The sequence below is a fragment of the Alligator sinensis genome, unplaced genomic scaffold (genome assembly GCF_000455745.1).
Source record: "Alligator sinensis unplaced genomic scaffold, ASM45574v1 scaffold1032_1, whole genome shotgun sequence".
Lineage (NCBI taxonomy): Eukaryota > Metazoa > Chordata > Crocodylia > Alligatoridae > Alligator > Alligator sinensis.
In genome coordinates, this window is record NW_005842450.1 from 1,200,740 (window position 1) to 1,228,718 (window position 27,979).

Sequence of the window (27,979 nt, forward strand, 5' to 3'; positions counted from 1 at the left end):
CCTCAGCCAGGGGCTCTGGGACCCCACCCTGACCCTGCGGGGTCTCCCTCACACCCAGGAGGGAGGTTTAACCGCCCCCCCACAAATGCAGCCCCCCAAAACCCCCTCAGGAATCTGCCCGCAGCCGGGCACACAGAGGGGGCTCTTCTCTGCCGCCCGGTGGAAATATCCGATTTCTTTCCGGAGCCCAAACGCCCCCGCCGTGGGGCCATCGCTGCCCCCCGATACCAACCGTGCCGTCGGCCCTGTCGACATTGGGATTATGGTTGGGACGGGGCCGGTCCTGCCCCAGGTTTGGGGATGGACTCGTCCCTCCCAGCCCCAGTGCGAGATCTCGCCCACCGGTCGCCGTCTATCGCGCGCACCTCGTGCATCACGGCCCAAAGGATTTGGGATCTCGCGATGAGCGCTGGAAGTCTTCTTGCCCGTCCATGAAATCATGAATTTTCGTTGGGTTTTTTTAACACCTATTTTATATGGTTTTCCCTAGTTGGCGTGAGCGCAGCGACAGGAGCCGGGCGACATGTTTTACATGCATTTACTTGTGAACAAGCGGGGGCCGCTGGCCAAGATATGGCTTGCTGCCCACTGGGAGAAGAAGCTCACAAGAGCTCATATATTTGAATGTAATTTAGAGATGACTATCGAAAAGATCGTCTCGCCGAAGGTACGTAACTAATGCAAGGAGTTTCCAGCTATAGAAATGTCAGTCTTCGCTAGAGGAAAAGCATCTGCACGCAAGGATTATAGACCTTCATTTAGCACCAGCCCTAGACTCCCGGTGGCCCCAGGCAAACTTTTACTATTGGGCTCCCCTTCGCCAGGGATAATGGTAATAATAATTGGACAACAGGAAAAAAAATTACCATTTTCGGGCCCCCTTTCTGTCTGGGTCCATTCGCCCGTGCCTGTGTCTGGGTCTGCCTTCTTACTTGATAAAACCAAATTTGCCCCTCTTGTTTCAATTTAAGCAACTGGTGGCTCTGTCCGTTTTGTCAGGTTTTATTCAGTTTTTTTACTGGGTCAAAACATCCGTTAAGTGGCAAAGTCCGAGTAATACGCTTGCTGTTTTATGCCTGAAGGATGTAGAGTGTATTTCTTACAGCAGGTGAAAAGTACATTCTAGAAAATGCTATTTAGAAAATCCTGCACTCTGGTGTGTATACAGGAACACCTGTCTCAAGAGAGGGTTGAATAGACAGTTGCTTAATCGAACTAACGAAGTGAATAATGAAAGCATTTGGGGTAACACTTTTGCCACTTTCGTAATAAGTAACAAATCTTTAAAAAGGCCTAATCTCCCTTCCTTTTTCTTCAGGATCTTTCCTAGTCCCCTATTCTATCTAGATATGTACATAGTTAAACACACAGAGCAGGGCTAACAGAGACACCAAGATTTTGAGTTAGTGCAAGATTTATCAGCAAAAACTCTTGTTCATTAGAAACTTAGCTGAAGAACACCAAATAGTATCTTCACTCAGGTGGTTTATTTAAAACTGTTTCATTAATAATATCATTAGGATGTACTGCAGTTTAAATAAGTGTTATTGCACGTGTTGACCTGTAGTTTCCTTAGCGTGTGATGTTCTTTTCTTCTCTGGGTAATCTCGTCTCCTGCATCACGGCATCAGTCCGTAGTGCTGGCTGCAGTCAGGAAGTTATTGATTTTACTGGTATAAAGTCCATACATTCTCCCATTTAAAATAGCCAACAATAGTCATGCAGAACTCCAGAATTATCATTATAACGTCCAATACCGCTTTTCCTCTTCAACATACATTACAAAGTTAATTCCTGAACTTGTTTAATCTTAATGGTTTTGCAATATGCATTAAAGGATTTTTTAAAATCATTGCAGGTCAGAATTGCTCTGCGAACCTCAGGGCACCTGCTCTTGGGAGTGGTGCGAATTTATCACCGAAAGACAAAGTACCTCTTGGCAGACTGCAGTGAAGCTTTGGTGAAAATGAAGATGGCCTTTCGTCCAGGTATAGACAGGATTCTGCGTTTGTCTGTCCGTACCTCTTTCAGGTTCCTGTCTTCACCTTTCATTTGAGATATTGCAGTCTGGTACATATTATTGATTCTGACTTCCTGGTGCCTAATGCTGAAGTTTAATGCTTACTTAATTTAACCTTTTCATCTTTTTGGCTTCCTGGTGCCCTTGAGAGTCTGGGCACACACAAGTTATGGTGAGGCAAACAAGCCTGGGGAATAAAATCGCAATAACTACCTATGTGTGCACACCCTAAAGAATACGAAAGCTGTCTTATGGTAAGTTATCTTTTAGTGAAAGGTTGTCTTCTGCTCTCACAATTAGGTGAAGACAGAAGAACCTCAGGTTCTGCTTCCAGCACTGTCACTGCCTGAGAACATGAGCTTGGAGCAAGTTGCTTAACCTACTAGTTTATATATCTGTACAGTGGGGGAAACACTCCCTCCTGGTGCCTGCCTCTCAAGGGTGGTAAAAGGCATCATTAGTTAAAGGCTTCAAAACATTTCCAAACATTGGTAGAAAGGCATCAGATAAGTGCAAAATATATTTTTATTGATAAATAAATATCAAGGTAGCTTGTAGTACGACAAGAACCACATATTTGCAGCTTTGCTTTGTACATTTTCGATGTTGAAAACATTAGCTAGAAAACAGGAAACATTGCAATGTAAACTTAAACAACTTTAAGGTACCTGTATTAGTCACTAGTTGCCAACATTGTTTGTAGCTTTGAAGAGCTGCTCCTGCTTACAGCAGCTTTGGAACATTTCAACACCTCTGCCTTTTTTTTAACAGCCCCATACGTTTTATGTGCACGGCACTAAATATTAAGCTTCTAAACTGTGCGTTAATTAAGGGCTTCATTCCACCTTGGGGGCTCTGTTGACAAACTACTTAAGCTTTGCTCTTATTATTTATGATGGCAACAAGTCCCCTGGATGCATTTACCGTCATATTGGATGGACTTCTTGGTATGGTATCGCTACTCGTGTCTCTATGTTTTGCACTTTTTCCTTAGGACTTGTTGACCTTCCAAAAGAGAACTTTGAAGCGACTTATCACTCCATCACGTTGCCTGAAGACTTCCATGATTTTGACACACCACTACCTGACTTGAAGTAAATGTTTCTTCATGTTTTTATAATAGCATTTTGCCTGACTTTGTGTCCAGAGCTAGAAATGTGTTTTCTTGCTGGTTGCCAGCAAGCAAAGAGCTCAGAGGTTCCATTTGAACAGATAACTCGTTTTTTTTTCTGAATTCCAAGCCGTATATACGTGCCTACAATCACAGGAATTATGTGTCTGTAAAGTTATTCTGGTCTCATTCTATCAGTGAAGACCTTCCCAGTGAAACAGTAGTTTGAACTTAGGTTTCAGAGTATCATCGTGGAATCAGAACTTGTGGTAGAGATGATGTGTTGGTCTTTCATTAGACCAACTAGATTTTTGCAAAAAAAAAAAATTCTTTAATTGCAAGTTTTTGAGTATCATCGTGTAATTTATTTGAATGAAGACTGGAGACAAAAAAAATGCTGTCCACTAGCGAATTGGTAGAACCTGAAGTTGGACCAGATGTTGGTGAGACTTCTAGGGGCAAAAAAGTAGTTTGGATGATGTTATTAAGGGACTTTGCCTACTCTTGAACAAGGAGGCAGAAACTTGAGGGGAGTTCATCTTGCTTGTTGCTCATGAAGTTTCAGGCACTGAAGCCCCAAGGTCTTTTCTCTGTGCATGAAGCTAAATGCTAAATGCTTTTCTCTTGCACATCATGCTTTTGTGATTGGATTATGGTTAGGTGTTGCATAGGCTTCCTCAAAGATGACTTAGATGCTTCAATTAGTAAAGGAGTCTCCTTTCTGTTTGCTTAAAGGTGTCTGTTCTAAGGAACACAACAGCATCTGTTTGTCAGATGCCATACGGTTATCTTTTTAGCGTCTAGACGCAATATGAAGAGTCGTTTTGAATCAATAAAGCTGTAAATGTTTTGCATTCTGACTCTTTAGGGAGACTGCATTTCTTCTCCCAGAAAAGTTGATAGCTGTTGAAGTGTTTGGGGGGCCTTCGAACGTAGCGGTTGTCTCTATCGTTAAACTTAGATACGCAAAGATGGAGGCCCTCTGTATACAGATCGTTCACGTTCCGACTCCCCGCACTTCCAGCTCGTCTTATAATTGGTATATTCTGTTTTTCATTAGTGCCATTGATGTTGCTGAACACTTCAGTTTGAATCAGAGCAGAGTTGAAGACATCACCCTTAGAGAGGACTATGGAAGGGATATACTTCTCTGTGAGGGGAATTTTGGTAAGAAGAGTTGAGAAATTAAATTGTATTTTATATGCAAAAGAACTTACACTGTTAATGATTTATAAAATCCTGCTTAGTTCTGATGTATTATTTAAGCTCTTAAAGCTTATGGTATGAAGGATCTGTTTGCTTTCTATGATGAATCCTCTGCTTATTCTCTTTGAACATGATCCAAAGCCCAGTTCAAGTTCTTTCTCACTTGAATGTTGCCTCTAACCTGAGCTCTGACCCCCCTCAGAAACCCCTAAATCAAGGGTGGAGGTGCTACTCTGCACGTGAGTGGGCTGGCCTGCCATGCAGTATGGACTCGCCTCCTGAGTGTGCCTCATAAGCAGGGATCTTGCTTTTCTCTGATGAAAAAAATCCCCAATTTGGGGGTTAAAAAAAAACCCAAAATGCATATTTTTCTGTGATTAAAATGAAATGCCACTAATATGTATATGTATGTGTGTGTATATGTATTCATATATACATATGTATGTGTGTGTATTATATATATATGTATATGTGTGTATTACACACACTATATATAATGTGTGTGTGGGTGTATATTAGTGGCATTTCATTTTAATCACAGAAAAATGTGGATTTTGGGTTACTTTTTAACCCCCAAAATTGGGGATATTGTTTAATCTGAGAAAATGAGGATCCCTGCTCATAAATCAGCTAGCACAACTGCTTTCCCAGAACAGTGGAAAGCGACCTTAGTGTAAATGAGCATACAACCCAATGCAATTAGTCTATTTGCTAAACTAGCTGAAATTATTCTGCTCTTCATAAAATGCTGAAATAGTGACGGTAACATTGCAACCTTATTTGGATATTTTTTATATACATTTGACATAGCCCATATTGAGGAAAATGGTTAGTCAATACTTAGATGAGAGTGTATATATGTATGTTTTTTCAGGTGAGGAGACCGCAATACTAAGGCGGCATAGCTTCTTTGATGACAGCATACTAATGAGTACTAATAGTCTTTTGGCTGATCACAACTCTTCAAGCCTCACTGGAGACAAATCTAGGCTGTGTGAAGATGCATATATATTTAAACTTGATGGTTTTGGAGATGAAGAGGCTGCTGGGGATATGATTGGTATGTTTTTTTCCATACATTAACAGAATCTAATATAAACTATCCAAGAAGTTCTAAAATGTGATGCTTTTCTAAATGGAAATTATATTTTTATTTAAAACATTTTTGTCTATGATAATCTGGAAGTTTCTATTTACACTTTTAGTGTTGCACTAGTCATGATTATTCATCTGAGTTCATTTATATATTTCCAGATAAAAAAGTTAAAATGGAATTATTGAGTGCATACGAGTCATTTAAAGTTAAAAAAAAAACCCCCATGAAAGTATCTTAAATACAATACCAGTTAAAAGTAGAAGTTGGATTGACAGGAAACCCAAACCTGTTAAGATACAGAAGTGTGCAGTAAGGATAGTTAAAGAACCTTAACTCCGCCCTGTAGTGAAATAATGTATTTCACCATTTTTATAAAAGACGTTCTAGTGTTTGTAGCCCAAAACTCTTGTTTCTCCTTTGCTCTCGTTGTGTCTTGCCTCCTTCCTGCATCCCACTTGTCTTTGCCTGTGTGTGTATAGAGCACATAAACACACACTCATTTTCTCACTTCTCTGTTATCCTCCTCGCCCCTGTTTTCCCCTTCCCATTATGTGCTTTGAGTTGATCTGGTGCAAACAAATATTTAGGGTGATCATTTCTCAAAAATGAAAGTTTTTCCTGCAACAGAAGCTAGTAGATATAATTTTGTTGGTGGGAGCGGGGAAAGAAAACCTGGCAAAAAAGGCACTTTATGTAGTTCTTATTGTTCACAAAAGGGTTGAGGCCAGAATTTCCCTCGGTTCACAACGGCCGCAGCCTTTCAGTGTGTGTGTGTGTGTGTGTGTGTGTGTGTGTGTGTGTGTGTGTGTGTACAGTGGTGTGCACAACAGAGCTGGCTCTGATAAAGTAGTTCTGGTTCTAGACGCAGTATAACTGCAATTGCACAGTGCTGCGCCTGGGGTAACATAGCCTGCTTCTCAGTGGAGCTAACTTAACTATGGCACTGCAAGCATCCGGCATGAAAAATGTCGTATATGAATGATCGTTTGAAATTAGTGCTTGCAATCCATTTCAGTGCATTTTCCTTGGCTCTTGTTTTGTACATTATTGCTCAAGAGAGAACCTTACAGATTTTCTTTTTATATTACTTGCTTTCTGTGCCCTCTGCAAAAGAAAGGCATGACTTGTAAAGGTTTGGAAATGAATGGCAAAGAGCTAGCTTTCATATTAATTACCTGTAGTAGTGCTTGGATTGAACAATTCATGTCACCTCATGCCTGCAATATTAAAAGACCAGCCTGGGGAAGAGTAGTAATTAATGGGTTTAGAATTTACATACAAATGGCCTTTATTAAGTGTTAACAATGCAAATACAAAAATTTGTACTTGGCTTCAACTGATATGTAAATTTTTAACCTAGAAGCACATTTTAAAAAAAAAAAGGTGGCGAGAGGGAAACTCTTAGAATTCTGCTTCTGTGTTCTCCGTTTCTACCTGCATGTTTATTCAAATTAATATTTTCTTTGACAAATAAAACACTATAGGGGTAAGTAGTGTATATGTGAGGTTGTCACCCCATCTCCCCCCCCCCCCCCCCCCCCAATCCATATCACCATAAGACAAAAAGAACTCAGTAGCCTTTGTGCCTGGATTGTTAAATTTTTGTTAAAAATGTTCAAGTTCCATCTAAAAACATATAGCAATAAATATCGTACCAGGGTGTGTTGCTATTTTCTGCTTATTTACCTCACCTAGTTTGTTTACAAACTGCTTATCTAGCAAATGATTTAATTTATAATATGTGCTAATCACTTTTGACATTTTCACATAGTTTTTTTTTTCTAATTATAAAACAGCCTCCAAGTTAGTGTTAGGACTGATTGGACAGGTGCTGCACACTTCCTCTGAGTTCCCAAGTGCCCTCAGTTCCCGTTGATTTCACAGGAGATGCTTAGTTCTGTATCTCCTTCTGAATAATTCATTAGGAAAGATTCTGCTGCCCTATTGCATAAGTACTGTCCTACTTGTTTGTGTCTGAATGGGCTCTGTACATTTCACCTGTTGATCAGAGCAGGTTTGAGTTCTTTATCTGAGACATTTACCTCTCTGTTAATGCAGGTGATGTACTGTAAATTGTAAAATTTGACATGATTGAAATGATGCATTTTATTTTTCAGACGATCTGTTGAAAGCTGAGCAAAATAGCCTAATTAAAGACCTTCTTGATCTGGAAGAAGTTCCTTTCTCACAGGAGCTCCCTGGTGACAGTGCAGTGGGTGAGTGTGTAATGCCTCTGCTCCTTCTCATCACTTAATGAGCTTTTGTCTTTCTTGCTGGTGTGTTCTGTTACCGTTATCTTATTCCTTGCTTTTTTCCTGTCTTGACTTCTCTTTTTCCTTTTTTCTTAATTGCTTAGATCTCAGGTACAATTTGAGCCAATCTTGGAATTCTGTCTGTCACACAACTTTGATAGAAATACTTTTTTGCATTAGACATTTCTTCTGTCTGCCTTCTAGGGATGTTGCAGGCTTAGTTTGACTAGACATCCCAGGAAACTGCTGAAATGAAAAATATTTAAGTAGTACTTTAGAAGTGTTATGTCAGAAACAAAAATATATATTTTTTTCTATTTTAAGACTTAATCTTCCTATTCTAATGCTTAAGCTTCGTGATTGATACCGAGTTTGATTGGTATCAAATCAAATTGGTATAAAATCAAGTTTGATTAATGTGTCCTGTTCCTGAGAAGTTGTTTGCTACATTGCACAGTGATTGTATTTAAATTGGGCCGTGGCTGGCTGTTTCACAGTGCATTCCAGCCATGAAGAGTCACTACATGAAGCAGAAAACCATCCAATGAGTGAGACTGTACTGTTGCCAGATGAAGAGGAAGGGTTTGCACTTGAGCCCATTGATGCTACAGGTCAGAGTTGCATCAATTTTCTGTTAAATATTGCAAAGTGTTTAATACTAAAGAAATTAGCTTACATTATTTTCTTTTCTTCCCTCATTCATTATTGCTGAGAATATTTACCTCCCAGGGTGCATTCACAGCCTTCCCCAATTACTAAAATTAATTTACTACATTTAACTCCTGTTAGCACTGTGCGTCTGCTATGGGGGTAGAGGAGTGAGCTGAATTCTATTCTGGCTCGTCTGCCCTCACTAGCACGGTTTATGGTGTTCCAGTTGCAGCATGTTTATCTTTGATAATGCATCAGTAAATCTACATCCATAGAATGGCAACCTTAATTTTTTAATTTCCTGCTTTTTATTGCTTTGCTCATGGTTATATTGATTTCCCTAAAAATTTGAAAAAGGAACAATACTCTCACGGGTATGTGTATATCTCATTTGGAACTTGCTCAGATATTAGAAGCATAGAGTAGCGTGTGTGTGAGAGCTAATTTACCCTGCTTCTCAACTCCTCAGTGAATGGTGATTAATGTCAATTGATTCAAGACTAAAATTAGAAATCTTCAAGAGACATCATCATTTCAGAAATGAAGGTGTAATTTGTTTCATCCAATGGCCAATTAAAGTTTTGTATTTGTGAGTGTTAGCAAACAGAATAATACCAAGAGAAAGAATTATGAAACCCACAAGCACACTCTCTATATGGACACTGACCTTTAGAAGGCTTCGTTTTGCAGGCTCCCAGCCAAGCGAATTTTCAGGAGGATATGCATATATATGTAGCATATGTAGTATACGCGTGCCCTCTTCCAATCTCCAAATGGTTAAAACACTAATAAAAACCACTGAGTAAAAACTACACTAATAGCAAAATAATTGTTTAAGTACATAAATGATTCCTGGCCTGGTTAACTTCCAATTAAAGTAAACTGCCTTTATATGCGTCTTAGACATACTTTATCATCTGTCCTTTTTAAAATAAGCTTATTCCACTGCTTCTTCAGTCCAGTATTCATAAACATTCCTAAACTAATAATATGTGAACGTAAGAGTATACGGACTTTCCCAGGAACTGTAAAAGTTGTTTTTCCGAAACACTCTCCTGCTTATCAGCATAGCTCTTCAAGTTGACTCTCCTTTTTCCCTGCACTGTATCTCGGTGGGTCAGCAACTTCTCCATTGAATTCCAAGTGTTGGTTTCATGTTTAAGTTTTTAAAACACCAGAACTCATTTTTCTATATTCATAGTGTGACAAGATATTGGAAGAAAAGTTGCTAAATTAGAATCAGTGCAGCTTTATGATTTAGGTATCCAGGTTGTAGCCATTTTGGTCTAGAGAGAAAAGGAATCCGAACTCGTGGTAGAGGCGATATCTTTTATTTGACCAACTAGATTTTTGCAAAGAAAAAAAATAATTTTAACTTTTTATTTTATTTTAATTGTTTTGCAAAAATCTAGTTGGTCTAATAAAAGATATCGCCACTTTATGGTTTAGCTACTGACTCAGGTTGACACAACGCTGAGTAGAAGGTGATGGTTTTTAGTCTCAGGAAGTTACCAGTACACACAGGTAACCAACCAGGAATGTTTTGGGAAGAGTAAAGTGCAGCAAATGGCGCATCAGGGAAAGTTCAGTTTACTTCTGGTCCTTCTGGGATCTACATTAGGAGGTTAGGAACCTTTTCACCCATTCCATCTCAAATCCTTGGCAAAGATTATGTCCTCATCAGATATATAAGGGAAGACAAGCTGCTGCTCAAATTTTGATACCATCATGCCAAACCATAAAAAAATGGAAATAGCATAGTTTACTTCTGTGATACCCAGCACCTCTAGGACAGAGATATGCCTTATAGACGAGCGTCCATCAGCAAAGGAAATAATGTCCCTGTTTTTTAATATTTCTTCTGCTTAGTTTTCACTGGGCGGAAAGAGAAAAGGAAGCGGAAGTTGCTTGTTGATGTAGTCAAGGAGCTCAGCAGTAAAACTATTCAGAAACAGCTTAGCAACTACACAGACACAGAAACTGTGCTGGATCTTGCACCCCCCACAAAAAAGCTAATGAAGTGGAAGAAATCAGGAGGAGTGCATAAACTTCTTTCCCGTGCTACCGAGCCATTGATTAATGTTGAGCTACAAAAGGTACAGATGTATGCCTTTGTATGCTGCTGTTTTACTATAGAAATGATGGAATTATTGTGCATTTAAACCCTGTAATTTTAGGCTTCCTTTTGTGTGCACAGATAACTGTGTCCCCAAAAACTATATGTGCAAATGAAGCTTTATACTACAATTCAGCTGGTTGGATATCTATTTGTACCCACAATTATGTGCTTCAACAATAAGGCCATCTGCATAATTCAGGCACCCCGTGTGTATTCTTGATTTTTACATCTGTGCACCTGATTGATTGCTGGTATGCTGCTATATTATTATTTTTCTTCTTTCTTTCTTTTTTTGTTTGTTTTGAATCCAATCTGTAATTATTACTGGACCACCTTGGCTTTCTGCAATTAATGTTTTCATTTGTAAGAATAATGCTTAAACCTTATGCTTTTTATCCATAGGTCTCAATGTAACAGAAAAATATAAGTACTATAGAGGTTTTCAGGCTGCCAACTAATGCTAGTCTATCATAATTACTGGTCTTATTAGTATAATCTACTTGAGTAGGAATTATGCTATCGGAAACCTGAGCTTTGAACAATGAATTGAGAAAATGAAAACAATTTGTTCTCCCAGGGGGGAAACTAGTACTGTGTTTTAAATATAGAAAGCCAGCAAGATGAGTTATGAAGGAATATATGTAAATTTGACCTGATATTAATACTTTCTAGCAAGATTCTTCTGCGGGAGAGTTTATTATAACAAAAGATGTTATAAGGAAATGTGGTTACAGAAAAAAAAGGTGCTGCATTGTTTGAACTGTCTATAGAAGTATCCCATTTTCATCAAATGATTGTCATTTCATTATATTTGGTCTCTGAAACATAATGATGGGTTGTACCAAATGGGAGTGATGTCAGATAATCAGATTGTTGGTGGTGGCTCCTTTACTTACTGATTAAAATAAAACATGATCTAGTTACAAGTAGAGCATGCTTTTAAAAATACAGAACTGTACTTTAAGCTGTTCTCTGAAGCACAAAAGTCAGTTCTCTTAAGTCAGTCAGAATTCAGAACCCATTGATGGTACAGGGAGCAGCTGCCACCATCCCTCTCTGTCAGCCCTTAGATGAAAGACTGGCTCTGGAGCAGTCTTCCAGCAGAATGGAAATCAAGTCAGTGCACTATAGCATTGTCACAAGAGCAGCTTCTGCCAGATGCATCCTGAGGCATGGCAGAAGGTGGAAACATTATGTAGATCTATATACAGCAGCATGCACTTTTTTTTAAATCAGAAGTTTGTAGTATTTCTTTGTTTACAATTTTATTTCAAATATATACATTTCAATTGCTTTCCTTTAAAAATAGTCCATTACACACGCACGCACACACACCTATAATTTCTTTAGCATTGTGTAGCATTATACTTATTTGTATATAACTGCCCTCCTTTAAAAATAGTCCGAGAGACAGAGAGAGAGAGAGGACTATTTTTAAAGGTTGGTTCTTTATAGTCCATTACACACACACACACACACACACACACACACACACACACACACACACACAATCTCTTTAGCACTGTGTAGCATTATACATATGTGTATATAACTGCCCTCCTTTAAAAATAGTCCTACATATATATATATATATATATATAACATATACATATATATATTTAGTCCTATATAACTATTATTAAAGGAGGGGAGTTATATACACACATATATATATATATATAATACTACACAGTACTAAAGAGATTATATGTGTGTGTGTGCACGTAATGGACTATAAAGAACCAACCTTTAAAAATAGTCCTCTCTCTCTCTTTTATATATATATGTGTGTGTGTGTGTGTGTGTGTGTGTGTGTGTGTGTGTGTATATATATATGAGAGAGGACTATTTTTAAAGGAGGGCAGTTAAAATCCGTGCGATGAGACAGTACTTGAATTAAATCTAATGATTTATATTTTCAAAGCAGTGCAGGTGGATGTCGCTATGTATCTTTAGAGAGTGAAATCCTAAGCACTGCTTTGAATATTTTGCTTCATTTTAGTTTTTCATTGTATTCATGTGTTAATTATAAGATGCTGCTATATATTACATTTTATAATAATGCATTTGTAAGCATGCTGTTGTCTTGCAATGTCATATCTATTTCCAGCCACATCCACCTCCCTTAGTATGTTATGTGGAACAAGATCCTTCTCAGCATTGCCATACCGTTCTACTAAGGGGGTTTGCCTGGAAAACTAGGTCAGATGTATGCTCAGTGGGATCTTTCAGGTCTGGATCTCAGTGCTTTCGTTCTTGAGAGAGAAATATTAGTGGCTTCAGGACTCTGTTACCTGCCTCCTCATTCGGGGTCAGTGATGAGATAAGGACTGGGGAGGCAAACTTGGGTGAGAAGACCCAGGGATAGGCATAATTCCACTTCCTCCCCCATCTCCCCAAAGCTACACTACCTTTACTGGGTCATTTCTCCCTTTAAGAGAGTTTGATGGAGCAGGAACAGCTAAGGGAGGCTCTGGAGGAGGATGCTGAAATTCAAGAAAAGGGACCTCAGGCAGATCATTCAAATCCCGTGAAACCACATGCATCCCTTAAATCTGTAGGGTTTAGGACAGACCCTCAGTCTGCTCCACATGGGCAAATATCATGCCTACATAATGGCATTATGTGTAAAACTTCCACATTGAAAACCTCACAGAGGTTTTTTTTTTCTTCTGCATCTCCCCTTCCTAGGAGGTTTAATAATGGGAGAGGTGACCCAGCCTGCTGTTGGGTAAGACATTTCCTTACTGCCTGCCAGGGGGCTTTTTCCTCAGAGGGTCTCTGCAACTGTTATGGACACCTAAGTCAGTGTTGCTTAGTTCTTAATTCATATAAAAATTGCCCATCGCTTCTTTATTCCCTGCATTTTGCCATTAGAACTTGAAGTTATTCTGGAAATAGAAGACACAAGTTTTTGTTTTTACAGTTATTTGCAAACTGCTTCAAGTATCATGGCTTTAAGACTGGAAGCAAGAATATAGAAATGGGATCTGAAGAACCAGAGAGAGAGCAAGATACTAAAGGTGACATTTTAATTTTGTCTGATTTTATCACTTGCCGTCACACATTTTAAAAGAAACATACACATTTTATTTAGCATTTCAGTCATGCAGAGAATCTGAGTTTTGTGTCTGCACAAACAAGAAAGCCAAGAAGCTTAACTTCTAAAAAAAGGAGTACTTGAATCAGTTTCTTACAGCAATTACAGAGTCCTAAAGAAAAATATATTTGGTTTGGTAAATATGCTGCTGTTCTATTATTCCTCACATTTAAAAATCAGAGGGCAATGTGTCTTACTTGATTTGCTATTACTTGACTCACTTCTGCTCCTGTGGCAATTAAGTGTGCATGATCTATCACTGGTTTTATGAATTCACAAGTCCACAGAAATTGGCTTCTAAGAAAGTTCTTATATTTTTCAAAGATTGTTGGGGTGGATTTTTCCTTTTTCAGAAAGGCAGTCAAACTTTTTTTTTTCTTATTGATGCAGAGACATTGGTAATTGAAGAGCCACTGACTGAAGACCTGAGTTATTCGCAAGATGCAGCTCACGGAGGACCCCTGGGACCCATAATGGATGATTCATTTGTGTCGACGACGTTACAGAACAGTAGAAATGGGACTACTAATGAAAAGACAGTAAGTATTTTCAATAAACGTAAAAAACCAGTGTGTGTGTGTATGTATTATTACATAATTTATATGAATGTCCCATTTAAAAAGAGTTAATAAATGAGTAACAGATGTTAAAAGCATGCTACAGCTATATCTTGTGTAGCACAAAAGAGCATATATTATAGATGGTTTTGAGACATTTAATAGAAGGTGTAACAAACAATTTCGCTGGACACAATAACAATGACATAAACATATTAAAAATCTGTTTAATCTCTCGTAAATACTTTATAAACAGAATCATCACATACAGTGCAACCTTTTTACTTGTACAGAAAAGACACTTAATAGGGGCATCTTTATCAAGGATGGGGTGGGATTTATTTCTTTTGCTGGAAAATAAAGCGCTTATTGCTAAAATAATAAATCATCCGTTTCTTCCACCTTTATTCTGGTTACTCTACAAGGCCACCATTTGCAGAGATGATATTATTTATCTTCTGTAAGTATAATAAAATTGGGTTTAACTGTATTGGAAAAGTATAAATTCTGAACCCAATATTGTGTCCGTACAAAGCAGTGATTGGGTCTGTGTCATGAGGAAGTGTCTTCCTGCCTGGTTTTTGTTATAGCATGGGAATCAAAATGTGGTTGCTTATCTGTAATATATCAGTAATATAGTCTTAAAATAATTTTGTAGAAAAATCAGCATAGTGACCACTTGAGGCAGAAATACGGAACTGAGAATAATATTGTCTCTTTGAAGACTGCTACTAACTGTCTGATTTTTCCCAACTTTGAATAGCAGGATATGTTGTCTGCTTTGTCTGGGGCCTGTTCACTGGAAAGTGAGATTCAGCAAGCTGAATTAACCACGGTATGTGCGTCAATAAGAAAGTTGTCACCACTGGCATTTATGTTCTCGCATAGGAATTTTTAGAGATTTGGAACTGACTGTTTTGTTAATTTACCAGTAGTTTTATTGTATAAAACAGTACTGTAATCTTTATTTTCTGAATATTTCACATACCCAATCTGATTTAATCACAGTATTTAAAAATGTCCAATATGCTACAAGCAACATCTTGCAAAATGATAAAGGCACAATGTTCTTTTTAGAAAACCAAATAGGAAAATTGTAACCAAAAAAGGGAAAATGGATTAAAATAACCGTGTTTGGCTCGTGACAGGTTTTTGGGAAGGGCTCCATCAGTGGTTGATCAGTTTTGAAGTTTTACGGAAACAGAAATCAAATCAGACCAAACCATGGGAGATATCCTCCCACCCCCCTTCATGTATAAACTTTGTATGTTAGAAAGTGAACAAGTTATAAGCTTTATACATTTTTAAAATAGCAGTATCCCATATCTCTTTCTGTAAGAGGGAGGATGAAGACATTAAAAACAATTTTCCCAAAAAGTTAAAATAAAAATTACCTTTTAAAACACAGAATTTCTGACCACTAAGTCTCTCCTGTAGATGTTAAAGTAGGCACACAAAAGAAACCCTGCTCCAACTATTTCCACATTGAAGCATAATGGAGCTTGCCATAGAATGAACTCTTTGCTCTAGACTCTGAGAGATTTTCATTTTAAAAAAGGTTTCTGACCTTAATCATTGTGAAGGAATTAAAAATTGAACCAAATACTAAATCGACAGCGGTGAATGGCATGAACCTTGATAGCCCATTCACCTTGATAGCTCATTAACTCCATAATCTAAAACTGAAATCTTCAATGTCAGCTTTGGCCTGGAATCAGTTGCGAACTAGTTAAAAGTTTCTTATACTATTATTGACCAGAAGTAAACCCCTACTCTGCAGTTAACCCCACTGAAGTCACTGGGGTTACTTGCAGAGTAAGCAAAATGCCATTAATCGCACTCTGTCCCTATTATAGCGGAAAAATCTACCCAATGTTTATATCCCTCAGTTCCTGGTATGACTCCGCAAATGCCAGAAACCAAACTTTTCCACAGCTGCCAAAGCATACAGCTTCATCCTTGACAAATCTGTGATGGGTTAGGCATTATCCAAACAAATAACACAGAAGCCACTGCATATAAAAGAAAAAAAAAATTGCACCCTGAACTCAAGTTTACAGGAAGTCAGAAACTATTTATTTTGGCCTATTCATTTTTATTTGACCAAATTTTTAACATTTTGGTGTATGATTTTACGTGGTGTATTTAATGCTCACAGTCTCCTATGCAGGAGCTAATAAGGAATGATCAAGACAGCGAAGAAAAAAGGTGGAGCAAAAGAACTCTTCAGATATTAAACACTCTGCAGGTAGGATGCATTTACGTGTTTTTAAAGCAATTCTGTATTTAAACATTGTGCCTGCTATGCATATATCTATTGACATCGGTGCACGCATGGCCTACAAAATCATGATGTATTTTATTCTGTTTCTAGTATTTGCTGTGCTTAAGGGAAGGGGAGGAATCACAGTAAATTACAACATGATGGACAGTAAATCTACAGCCCTGCAAAGTCTTTGACGTGTTCTTATTTTATGCACCCATTAGTCGCATTGAGTTGCATTGAGCTAACCGGCATATGTAAATTTAAGCATATGTTTAAGGCTGTGCAAGATCAAAGCCAGACTAGACTTTTATGAAAGCCACTGCATCGTCTGTTGATACTAGTATTGCCAGCCCCAAGCATCCAAAACCATATGATTAGTTTAAAATTACAATATTTTAAAAAAATAACATTGAGAATACACTTGCGTTTCCAACCGTAAAGGATAGAGCCTTGCTTCAAGCTGAAAGGGTTTTCAGTGCAATCCCTTGATTCCCAGCACCTGGGATTTAAGAAAACCCCAAACTTCCTGAGGCCGGCAATAACATTGTAGTTGAGAGCAATGCTGTCACTAAATTTTGTAAAGCACTTTAACAGACACTAGATCAAGTTAAAATTCAGGGAGAAGATCCCCTCTTAAAGCCTTGATCTTGCAAGCATGTATTTATGCACAGAAGTGTTTGCAACATCTGTCCTTTGGTTGGGATATTGAGAGACATCGTTTTATTAGTTGACCTAACTATAATTTTCTTTTCTTTTCTTTTTGCCGCGTAGCACGTCAGCAATTCAGGAGTGAAGTCCTTCAGCTTGCTGGAGCTCTGTCAGAGCAATGACCGGAAACGAGTCGCCGCCAAATTTTACAGTTTTCTTGTTCTAAAGAAACAGTTGGCTCTTGAGCTTTCTCAGAGTGCCCCTTATGCTGATATAATAGCAAGTATGGGTCCAAAGTTCAATACTATATGAAACCATCAATAACGATGAACTGCATTGTATGCTTATTGTTCAAAAAATCCCGAGAGACAGTATGGAGGCCACACGGCTTGTGGTGATTAGACTCCGCACCCGTTACACTTAGTGCTTCCTCTCAGGACTGCATAGAAACTAAAATTGTGTAGATATACATATATATTCCATGGTTATTAGTAGTCAAGATATTTATCATCAGCTTTGTTTCTCGGGGGGTTCAAACAAATATCATTAATAGTTAAATATGTTGTTAATGAAGAATAGCTTAAAATGGGCATTCAACATAGGTGAGTTTTAAATTTCCTGTTAATTTTATTTATACAAAATCCTTCAAAAGTTGAGTAAAACTGGCCTGGAGTCCAATATTGGGGCTACGGAATATACTTTTTAAAAAAGTTGAGCCATAATCCTTCGCAGTGGGTTACTTTTCAAAACTAAATAAATATTCAATCCAGATTTCTTAAGATAAATTAATACATTTGAATGTTTCCCATGGTATTATATTGCTATACACACTCATATTTGATGGCTGTGAAATCTTGTTGACTATTGCAAATATTCAATTTATGCATGTCTGACAATTTCAGGCTCTATCATGAGGTACAGTACATTCTGCCTGCTTCATAGCAGAAAGCCACAGGTATTTCTTTTTTAGCTTAATTTTGATCTGAAAGCACTGACAAAGCACACTCTTTTACTCTGGTAATAAAGTGATACCTTACACAGCCGTTATTGGAAACAACTGCCTGTCTTAAAATTAAAACATTCTTAGAAGTTATATTCAGATTTTTATATTTTAAGGTCTTTATGCCAGCCCCAAAATATTCATACAGCATCAGGGCGATGCATAGGACTATGCAATGTTGCTCACTAAGTATTTTACCCAAAAATAAAACTTTCTTAGAAGAGATATTTATTCTTTAAATTATGTGTTGGCCTGTTTACAATTCTGTGTTGATGTATTGTGTTAAATGGATGTATCTTTAGCTCATTGCAACATCACCTGTCCTCTAGGATGCTCTGTCACTTTTATTTCCATGTTGTACACTGAAGTTTTCTGCATAGATAAATCGGTTGTGTTGAGTATGCTGAAATGTGAGGGGGCATTATATATTAAACATTAAGCATACATTTCCTTAGCTTGTTTAGTATTTGTTCTAAAGAGTCAAAAGTAGCAGATACTTAACAGAGCCAGGCTGTGCTTTTTTTGGTTTGGCATCTCCTTGGATTCCCTGCATGTTTACATTCTCCGATAAAGTGTTTCTACACTTCATTTTCAGAGCGGCCCTTACAGTTGACATGCTCTGGGGAAGTATTCTGGAGAAAATGTCTTTTAAACTGTCAGTAATGGAGAAAGTAAGACTGAACAAATGCTACAGGCTCCTATTTTAACCTATCACGTGTACCTGTAATGAAAACGTGAATTAAATACCACACTTATTGAAATGACACAATGAGCTGCCACGCAGTCTCCTAGAATGGGTTGTGTATCGCAGCAGAAGTGTAAGTTAGAGGCCCAGAAAGGTGGAAATAAACTGAAAATTAGGAAGGGGAGAGCTTGTTTGCACCAGCTCAGCAGATCCCAGTGGGCCATGTACCTTGTCCTTCAGACAGATGCATTTTAGAAAATAATGTAATATAGACTCCAGTTCGGATCACGAGGATCTCGGATCTGTTCCTCTGTTCTCGTAAAATGGCCCTCTGTACCCAGGGAAGAGTTCAGGAGATCCCTGTGCCATCTATTAATCTGTGTTTCAGGCTGCAGACATCTTATTTGTTTTGCAGCAAGGCAGGCTTGACATTGAACGAGACACAGAGACAAACCTCATCCTGCTGAGCTCGCAATCCAGAAGGTAACCAGAGAGGAGACAGGCTATTGTGGGGAATCCAGAGGAGGGAATAACTCGGGGTTGGTTGGGTTTGCTTTGAAACTGTTCTGTTGCTATGAACTCCCAATCCGTGACCATTGCAAGAGAGGAGGTTGACAGCTCGTTCCAAAAGGGCTTTTGATCCGGTCTTTTAGCTTTATTGTGCAGGTGTGACTGAAGGTATCATTTGAAGACCTTGGGGTTTGATGCATGTTACCAAGGCTGTAATTTGCCCCACAAGGCTCTTTTATTGCAAGGGGAAGAGAAGAAAGAAGGTTTAGAAGGCTAGGATTTAGGAAATGATCTGTTTATTTGTAAATTAGGCACATTTTGTATGGAGCCCTTGTGATGCCACAAAAATGAAACTCCTTTTACCCTTGCTCTCCAAGAGTGTATTTCAGTTTAAGAACTGGTCTGAGAATCCATGATACATAAATACAGGGAATAATCTTCTAATTGCAGGTGCTGTGCTGTGCTTATGTAAAGTCCTATTGATTTCAGTGGATGCAGCAATGCACCTGGGCATTGTCAGGTGTAGGATCGGAGACACAGATATAGATTTCCATCTGATGCAATTGCTCGGTTTTCATTTGGGTGAATGTCCCTATGAGTTCCACTGCTGTGTGCAGCTTTTTAAATAGCCATTTTGGGGCTTTAGCTGTACACGGCATGTCCTCCAGAGGCCATCAGTTCCTTCCTCCCACCCGTGGCTGTGAGAAGTTTCTGCAGCATTCAGATCCCTGCGTGCTCTCTGCTTTTTCCCATACTTTATTTATTAGTTGTTGGCTGTAGTTAGTTGGAGTCTGTTGGCACAAAGCTGAGACGGGGAAAAGGAGGTGCATGTCAGCACCCATGGGATGTGCAGCGCTATCAAAACCCCAGAGGTGAGACCTCCAGGAACTGATTAACCTTTGTCCACCCTCTAAGCCCCTGGATATGGGGTGCCAGGGGGCCTGCAGAGTGCAGGTCAAACCCCAAAAGACCCTGCTATTCAAACAGGGAGTGATCTCCCACACTCAAGGTGCAAGTGGAGGTTGAAGAACAGTTATGGACACTATATGTAGAAAAAACACATTAGTTCTGGGGCGGGCAACCATTCTCTACTTTATTAGACATGAATGGGCATTTAAAATAATAAACCTTTTTCCATACATATCTTAGTTTACACATTTCTGGATGGGGAAAAATGCAAATTGCAATCTTCTGACAAGGTTTGCAAGCAGTTGACAAGCCGGTGCTGGGGCATATACAATCTAACTTCAAAGAAAGCCTGTATTGCCTTTAAAAACAAAACAAAACGCTGAGCTGTGCCCCCCAGGCTTGTCCACAGGATGAACTTCCGACTGGTGAGTCAAAGATCGTATCATTATGTGTAGTAAGTCCGTGCTTCACTGGATACCACACGCCAGCCACAGAGAGTAATAGATGGTGGTTAGTAAAACAGTTGAAGTCAGCTTCCAGGCTAAGTATAAATCCGAGCCCTGATTCTTACGCCGTGTCCCTGTGGGTGAGCTCTGTACCTGCGTGGATGCGTTTTCAGGGCTGGGGCCTTAGTACTGAGTCATAAATATTGCTATTTATAAGCTCGACAGTGCAGCGATTGGCGTCAAGGTTTAGGAAAGGCTTGCCGAGCAAAGGCACATTAGTTTTCCTGATGCAGATTTCATGAGTAATTCTACATACCCATAACTTACCATTACGACTTACCAAGGACTGCATGCATGTAGATGTGTAAAGTGAGGCATGCATGCGTGTATAGGTGCGTGTGCAAGTGAGCATGTCTATGTTTACATGAGATTTGCCTAATAACATTATACCTTAAGTCCTCTCAGGTATTCCAGATCAATTGTCAGATTACTCTCTGTGAAAAACACAGCCCCAGGTTTTTCTGGGACCTAAGAGACCCAAATCTTCCTTTCTAGAAGAAGCAACATTTTTTCTACTCATGAAATCAGCAGGAGACGTGTCATCCCAGTTTGGCTTGGCCTGGGATTGTGATTAAGACTGGGTTTTTTCCCCGCCCCTCTTCTCTTTGAGGGCTTGCCTGTTCATTCATTTAAGAGTCTGAGTATCAATTTGTGGTGAAGGAAGAGTTGGGTTTTCAAAATGCAGAGAGCAAGCTAGTGACAGGGCCAGCCATTAAAAAGCCAAACCAAACCAAATCAAAAAGTACGCCTTCATTTCCAGAGCCCTTTTATTTGCTATCTTATGTAACTGGGGGAAAGTTAACTGCATCTGAAAGAGCTTCATGGCAATACCTCTGTAAAACCCTTACAGCCTGTTTTATAGATATTTTATTACTGTAAAATACCTATAAATGGAGCCCTTACTATGGGAGGCTGAGGGCAGAGGCATGCAGGGTGTCACATAAACAGAGAAAATGAGTCTCCGAGGAGAAAAATTAGGGCCAGAGATGCAGGCCCCCGGAAACAGCAGGGAGCTTTGATGCAACAGGGAAGGAGAGGGCTCGGATACTTAGAGAGGTCAGATCTAGACTTTCCCAGGACCTGCACTATTACAACACCATGATGTTCTTACCAGTGGGCTGAGTTTTGTGGTGCATGTAAAACAGCACACATTGGGGAGTTAATGAATGTGTTTTGCAGTTGTGGAGTGATTAGGGAACTCTGATTAGTTGAGCAAATGCAATATTTGCAGCTCTCGTTCTGTTTGTTTTAACGGAGATGCCTGCATGCTAAATAATTTAGGGAGCAGTCACATATTTATACATATCAAAGGGAACCTATGCGGGATAGCGTGAGGAATAGCAGGAGCTTGGATACGGAGATAGCAGACAAAGGAATCTGCATCTCCAGTGTCCACAAAGATGCCAAAGATGCTCCTTGTGCCTGATGAAGGGTGTTTATACCGAAAGCTTGCAAAGAACAATTTTCCCAACTCTTTAGTTGGTCTGATAAAAGAGATCAGCATCTAGCCAAAGAACCTACTTTGCCTTTTCCCTATTACAGGAGCAGAGAGGGCATCCCCTGTCCACAAATGTGGGCTATTTCCAAGCCCCCAGGCATTGCTTCATGCAGTTATGTTTCAATCCTGCAGGTTTTGAATCCACGGCATGTTTCAAGCCAGCCCCGGAGCTGCCTGCATCTCCATGCAGGGCCCAGATGGCAAAACTCCTGCGTTCAGACGTGCAGAGCAGCATCCAGGACTGCGCAGGGTGGAGCCTGGGAACCGGTGCAGCGCTCCCAGCTGCCGGGAAGGGGCTGTCCCGGGCACGGGCGTCCCTCGTCCCCTTCCCCGGAGCAGCCCGGTCCTGGGGGCAAAGGAAGGGCCGAGCCCGAGCATCCCCAGCCATGCATCTCTCTCCGCGGCAGGTAAGATGCGCTCAGCCCCGGGGGATGCTTCTGGATGCACGTTGCTATAGAAACTCTGCTGGCGTGTGTGACATTTTCCGGGTGGCTTTTTTTTAATTTCCCCCCCCTCTCCCCCCTTCTTTGTTCGCCTGCCAGCCGCTGCCGCCGGCCCCCGCTGCTGATTGAGCTGCCCGCTGCCTCCCTGCTGCCGCCGGAGCCCCACGCTGTAAGCTGCTAAGCCCTTCTCGGGGCTGGAGGCATCCTCCTGGGGTCGGGGCTGCAGGGCCGGGATGCCCCGGGGTGGGTCCCACTCCTCCCCCCGCTTCCAGGCCCCACTACGCAGCTGCAGGCGGGCACAGCCCTGCCCAGCAGCGCCAGCCCCGCCGGCCCGGAGCATCCTGGCAGCATGGCAGCTGGAGCAGGTGATGGAGGGCACGGAGGGAGGCAGAGGGGCAGGGGGGTGCAAGCATGCAGAGGGGCCGGCTGTAACCCGCTCTCCTCCCCTGCTCGCTGCCAGGGTGCTGAGCCAGCCGGCTGCCTGCTGCAATACCGCAGTGCTGCTGCATTGCCCCAAGGAAGAGGCCAGCTCCGCCGGGCCCCGCTGGGCACCCCCAGGTGAGCACCGCCGGGCACCCCCGGGTGGGCACCAGCGGCACCCGGGGAAATGCTGCGTCACCCTGGGGCTGGGCGAGGCTGCGGTGCGGCACGCGGGGCGGCAGGGGTTAAATGTGACTCATGTCCATCCGCTCCAGAACTAAAACTTACGGCTAATGCATGTGATTTAGCACAATCCCCCCCCTTTCCTTCCCTGCCTCCCCCCTTCTGCAAGGAGCTGCGGCTCCGCAGTGAGAAGCAGCAGGCGCTGGTGAGGCTGTGGCACGCTGGGGAGAGGCTGGGGTCACGCCGGCACCATGCCTGGGTGCACCGGTGTCCAGTACCGGCCCCGGACTCCTCACCTGGGCAGGGCCAGCCAGGCCGCTGGAGGGTTTATTATTCGGTGATGTTTGCACTGCAGCTAAAAGGGGATGCTGCCCCCGCCTCGCTCCCGGCTGGGCCAGACAGACGAGCGTGCTGCTTTCGGTCTCTCCCCACCCAAGGTCAGTGCCGCCTGGCCATTGCCAAGCAATCTGCTGCTGTGCATTTGTCAAGCCGGCACAGCACCGCTGCCGCGGGTCATGCCCAGCTGGAGGAATGACCTTGCTCCAGAGGGTGCAAAGAACCTCTTTCCACGTCTCGGGGGTTGCTCCCCGGTCCTCGAGGGTCTCCATCTTGAGCTCGGCAGGGAGCGATGCCTCCGTTTCCAGGGAGCAGGGCAGACGGCTGCCCTGGTTTTGCACAAGGAGCAGAAAGGGGCCTCGAGTGATCCCGGGGTGGGGTGGGGTGGGGCTCCTGCTGATATTTTGGGGGCTTTGGCCTGCTCCCGTGGCAGGCGGGTTTCTCTTCCCGTTACCCCGGCAGAATCTCGTCTCTCCGCTCTTCAGTCCCAAACCTTGCCCCCGCCACGCTCGGCCAAGCACTGGGCTGGGGTCGGCCATGGCATCTGGGTCTGGTCTAAGTGCTTGGGGCTGGGTGCCAAGAAATCCTGTCGTCTTTCCGCTCCCGCTGTTTGCCCATGTCAGGATTGGGGCCCTCGGGGACTGCATTGTGGACCAGGCTAGGAAACAAGGACCCAGCAGAGCTGGGGGGCAGCTTTTCGCAGAGTATCCCTGCAGAGTAGCACTGGGAGGAGTGGGCGAACTGGGCCTTTGTGTGCCCAGGGGGAAGAGGCAAGGGACAGGCTCTCGCCCCGTGTTTCCCAGTCCTCTTGGAGGGCTTGCAGCGAAGCTTTCTTGACCCACCACCAAGTGCTGCCTTCCTTTTGGGGGTCCCAGCCCTCCCGCCCTCGAGTCCAGGAGCTGTTTGGAAAAGCTGCTCAGCCCTGCCCTGCTATTCCCTGTCGGCCTCTGTCTCTCCGGCAGGATCTCAGCTGCAAGCTCAGCATTTCGCAGCAAGTAAAAATAATCCTGTTTCACTACCTGTGTCACGACGCCTTTGGCAGAGACAGCTTCAGCTGCTGGGGCGACTCCCAAAAGCAGCAGCCCTGATGGTTCCTGCAGAGCCAGGCTCCCCCAACCCGGGAAAGGCTTTGAATGCCGTGCTGCAGCCCTCAACAGGGCTTGCCCAAGCCCTTCTCGATGTCCCCGGAGCCCGCGGTGGCGAACGCTTCTGATACAAGGCCCTGGAAGAGCCTGAAGCCAAGGAGCCCCCCAGGATAAATCTGTTGCTGTCAGCTGAGGGAATTGCTTGCAGGCTCTGGGTCCTGCCATCCCCTCCCTAAAATCAGATGTTTAAAAAAAATATAAATTCTGTGCTTGACCAACACCTGTTGCAGGAGGAGGGGGGAAAGCATGAATCCCCATTCCCACAGCAGGGCTCGTTCCTGCTGCTAACCCTGGGCTGGAGCACGGCAGGCGAGGCAGAGTCCTGGTGCTTGCAATAGCACCCGGAGGCTGACCGATGCTGCCCTGCTCGATGTCTGTCCGTGGATACTCGAGCTACCCCTCTCCCAGGCAAAGGTCCATCTGTCTGAGGACGGGGACTGGGGTTATCGGGTTGTCCTGCAGCTGGCAGTTCAAGGTGGCCACCCAAGTACCTGAGGTAGAAGCAGCCAAGTATTTAGCAGCTGCAAGGAACTTGGTTTTAAGCAACAAACCCAAGACCGGCACTTCCATCCAGGGCAAACTCAGCTCCTGGCTGAGATCCACCGGTCTCGGGCAGCGTTGGCGGTTGCACCGTAAATGTCTGGTTTCAGACCAAAGGAGCCAGGCCTTTGCCAAGCCGCTGTCTAGAGGCACAGGAGAGCCCACCTTCAGGTCCTTGTGCCACCCTGTGTCAGCCAGGGCTGGGCACCTGGCAGCTGTTCCTGGCCACACCCCAGAAGATAGGTGGATGGAAATTTGGAGAGCCCCAAATCCAGGGTCCGGTCTCTCTAGAGGCCCTACCCAGGCAGCCTCTGCGTTCAGCCGTGTTTGCAGGACGCTGGCTCTAACATCTGTGCTGCCTTCCCCTGAATACGTTGCTGCTTGCAATGCTGATATATGGGGATTTAACATCCAGCCTCAAATCAGGTCCGAGGGGGTTTTGGGGAGATGTCTTCTTTTTAACACGAAGCATAACCTACAGCAGCATAGCAAAGCCTCCCGAAAACTGCATTGGGTTGTTTTTTTTTTCTTTAAACAGCCATTTCAGACACAAATCTGCTGGGCCTCTCCCATGTACCCACTCATTCTAAGAGAATATCCCAGCTCCCACTTTGAGCGACCTGGGGATGAGGGATGCCGGGGACTCTCCTGAGGAGCTGGGCATAGAGGGTTACGTAGAAATGCTCCGTTCGCATGCTCTGTGCTGCCGGGTCCGAAACCTGGTTGTGCCCAGGCAGGTGTCCCTGGTGCTGCTGCCACGTCAAAGGGTCGTGGGTCTTTTTGAGCCCCGTGGGGCATCCCCCTAGCACGGCAGAGGCAGGTCTGCAGCCAGCGGCACCCAAGGGACTGATGTGGCTAGCCACACGCCCAGCTGCTTTGGGTTCCCCAAGCCCTGTCACAGCTGTGGGTGGATTGGGACCAGCCTTTGGCCCAAACCCAGAGCAGGATTTGAACTCAGGCTCATGGAAACCCAACGAGATGCCCTCACCACCACGCTGTTGCTGCTGTCATAGAAGTTCAGCTGGTTCCTCCGTGCTCTTCCTCCCCGTGTCTGCTGCAGAGAGCTGAGGCCCCGTGGCGATACGGCATTGCCATGACAGCTTTTCCAGGGGATTTCCTCGCCTTCCTCAGCATCTCCAGGGCCACCTTTATTTTGTTCCCAGAGACGCCTCCAGCATCACCGTGACAGATAAATGCTATTAGGCGCTTGCTTGCTCTGTTGCATCCCCAGACTGCCAGGCCCCGAACTGTGCCCAGCAGCGGCTTGTTCTTGAGGAAGAAGGTGCTTCCCTACCTCCCAGCAGTTTGAGATCAGCTTTTCCCTGATGCCTGAGATGGACCTGCCCTTTCTCAGGAGTTGTCTTTGGTTGTCTTTGGTTTTTTTACTGCAGCTCTTCACGTCCCACATAAACACCCCGTGTCGTTTGCTGAGTCCGCAGCAGAATGAAATGCTCTCATGGGTATTAGAGGGGAACCAGGCAGGCAGCTTGAAGGTCTGCCAAGATCCTCTTCACAGGGGAGGTCTCTTTTGCCTCTGGCAAATGTCTTGACCCATTTCAGAGCCTCTCCTTGCTTTGGAGAGATCCTAGTTGGGGTGCCCCAAACCCATCCCAGATGCCAGCATGCTACTGCTGTGGCATTCGAATAGGGCTCTGCTCCTGCACCTTTTCCACTGTAACATCTGGGAGGGTTTTGGATGGAGGTTGCCAGGTTTTCTTGTTTCTTCTTGGTTGCTACAATGTCTTGTGCAGAGCTCTGTGATTTTATAATCAGTGGGGCTGTTCCTACCTCCCTTGGGGTGATAAGGGTGATCCACGATGTGCTGGCAGATGCTGGAAACCTGCTGTCCTAGATTTTGGCATCTGACCTCAAATCAGGAAGAGGGGCAGGGTCACTCCCCGTCGTCCATGGGGAGGTAGCGACAGATCTTGAGGCTTTTGTACAACCCAACTCCTGTGCCCTTGAGCAAAGGGGCCAAACCGACCGAGTGTGACGGCTGCAGGAGGGCAAGATACTCTGGCGACAACGGCCAACTTCACGCTGTTCAGTAGCGGCTCCATTGGTAGACAGCAGGGAAGAGGCTGTGGATGCTCCACTCGGACGTGCTCGAAACCCACAGAACGGATGGCACAAGTCCAACCTTTTGGGGCAAAAAGACCTGAGGATGGCGTAGGGGCACTTGGTAAGAACCAGTGACTAATGGAAATGACACGGAAACAGCACCAGTCTCCCTTTCCTTCCATCTTGGCAGCACCCAGTCCCTCCCACAGCCACAGCTGGGTGCCAGGGGATGTTGCCAGCACTGCGATTGCAAACGTAACGCCAATGCAAGCCTGAGACGATCCACTGTAAATGGCCCCGTGCCCCCAGCCCTCCGGCACGCCTTGAGGCAGTTTTGACCAGCGTTTCCCTCTGTTCGCTTTGGCGTGGGGGCTTGTGAGCGTGGCCGTGGAAGGATGACCGTCTCGGCAGACTGGATCCTGGTGATGGATTCTGGCTATTCAGACCTTCCACCATGCAGCCCGCCCCGTGGGGACCCCACACCAGGAATTATCACCCTCCTTTTCATCCCAGCCCGGTGACCAGAAAGTTTCTGCTCTTGAATGTCACCTGGAGGCTCTTTCTTCTTCAGCCACGTTTCACGGCGCGGTCACGTTGCCTCTCTGCTACTTGGGGCACGTCAGTTATCTGAGAGCTCGAATTGCGGGGAGAGCCCCATTTTGGTGCCTTTGGGCTGTCCTGGGTGTTGTTCGGCACCGGCAGGCCTGGGGGTCAACC

At 43.3% G+C, this 27,979-nt stretch overlaps 2 protein-coding genes across 2 annotated transcripts in view; both read left to right on the forward strand.

Moving 5' to 3' along the window:
• The window catches only part of RAD21L1 (RAD21 cohesin complex component like 1), a 30,497-nt gene extending 11,634 nt beyond the window's left edge, over positions 1–18,863 (forward strand). Inside the window, exons 3-15 of the mRNA XM_025212230.1 lie at positions 491–667; positions 1,859–1,988; positions 3,015–3,114; positions 4,192–4,298; positions 5,212–5,397; positions 7,551–7,649; positions 8,183–8,296; positions 10,206–10,432; positions 13,382–13,478; positions 13,946–14,094; positions 14,876–14,947; positions 16,283–16,360; positions 17,150–18,863. Of these exons, the coding sequence (XP_025068015.1) occupies positions 524–667; positions 1,859–1,988; positions 3,015–3,114; positions 4,192–4,298; positions 5,212–5,397; positions 7,551–7,649; positions 8,183–8,296; positions 10,206–10,432; positions 13,382–13,478; positions 13,946–14,094; positions 14,876–14,947; positions 16,283–16,360; positions 17,150–17,338 (1,692 nt within the window). The 5' untranslated portion in view covers positions 491–523 and the 3' untranslated portion in view covers positions 17,339–18,863. The remainder of the gene's footprint in view (positions 1–490; positions 668–1,858; positions 1,989–3,014; positions 3,115–4,191; positions 4,299–5,211; positions 5,398–7,550; positions 7,650–8,182; positions 8,297–10,205; positions 10,433–13,381; positions 13,479–13,945; positions 14,095–14,875; positions 14,948–16,282; positions 16,361–17,149) is intronic.
• Positions 18,864–22,241: 3,378 nt separating this feature from the next.
• Positions 22,242–27,979, forward strand: part of SNPH (syntaphilin) — a 13,952-nt gene continuing 8,214 nt past the window's right edge. The window contains 3 exon segments of the mRNA XM_025212214.1: positions 22,242–22,541; positions 22,677–22,942; positions 23,038–23,135. Coding sequence (XP_025067999.1) covers positions 22,242–22,541; positions 22,677–22,942; positions 23,038–23,135 — 664 coding nt within the window.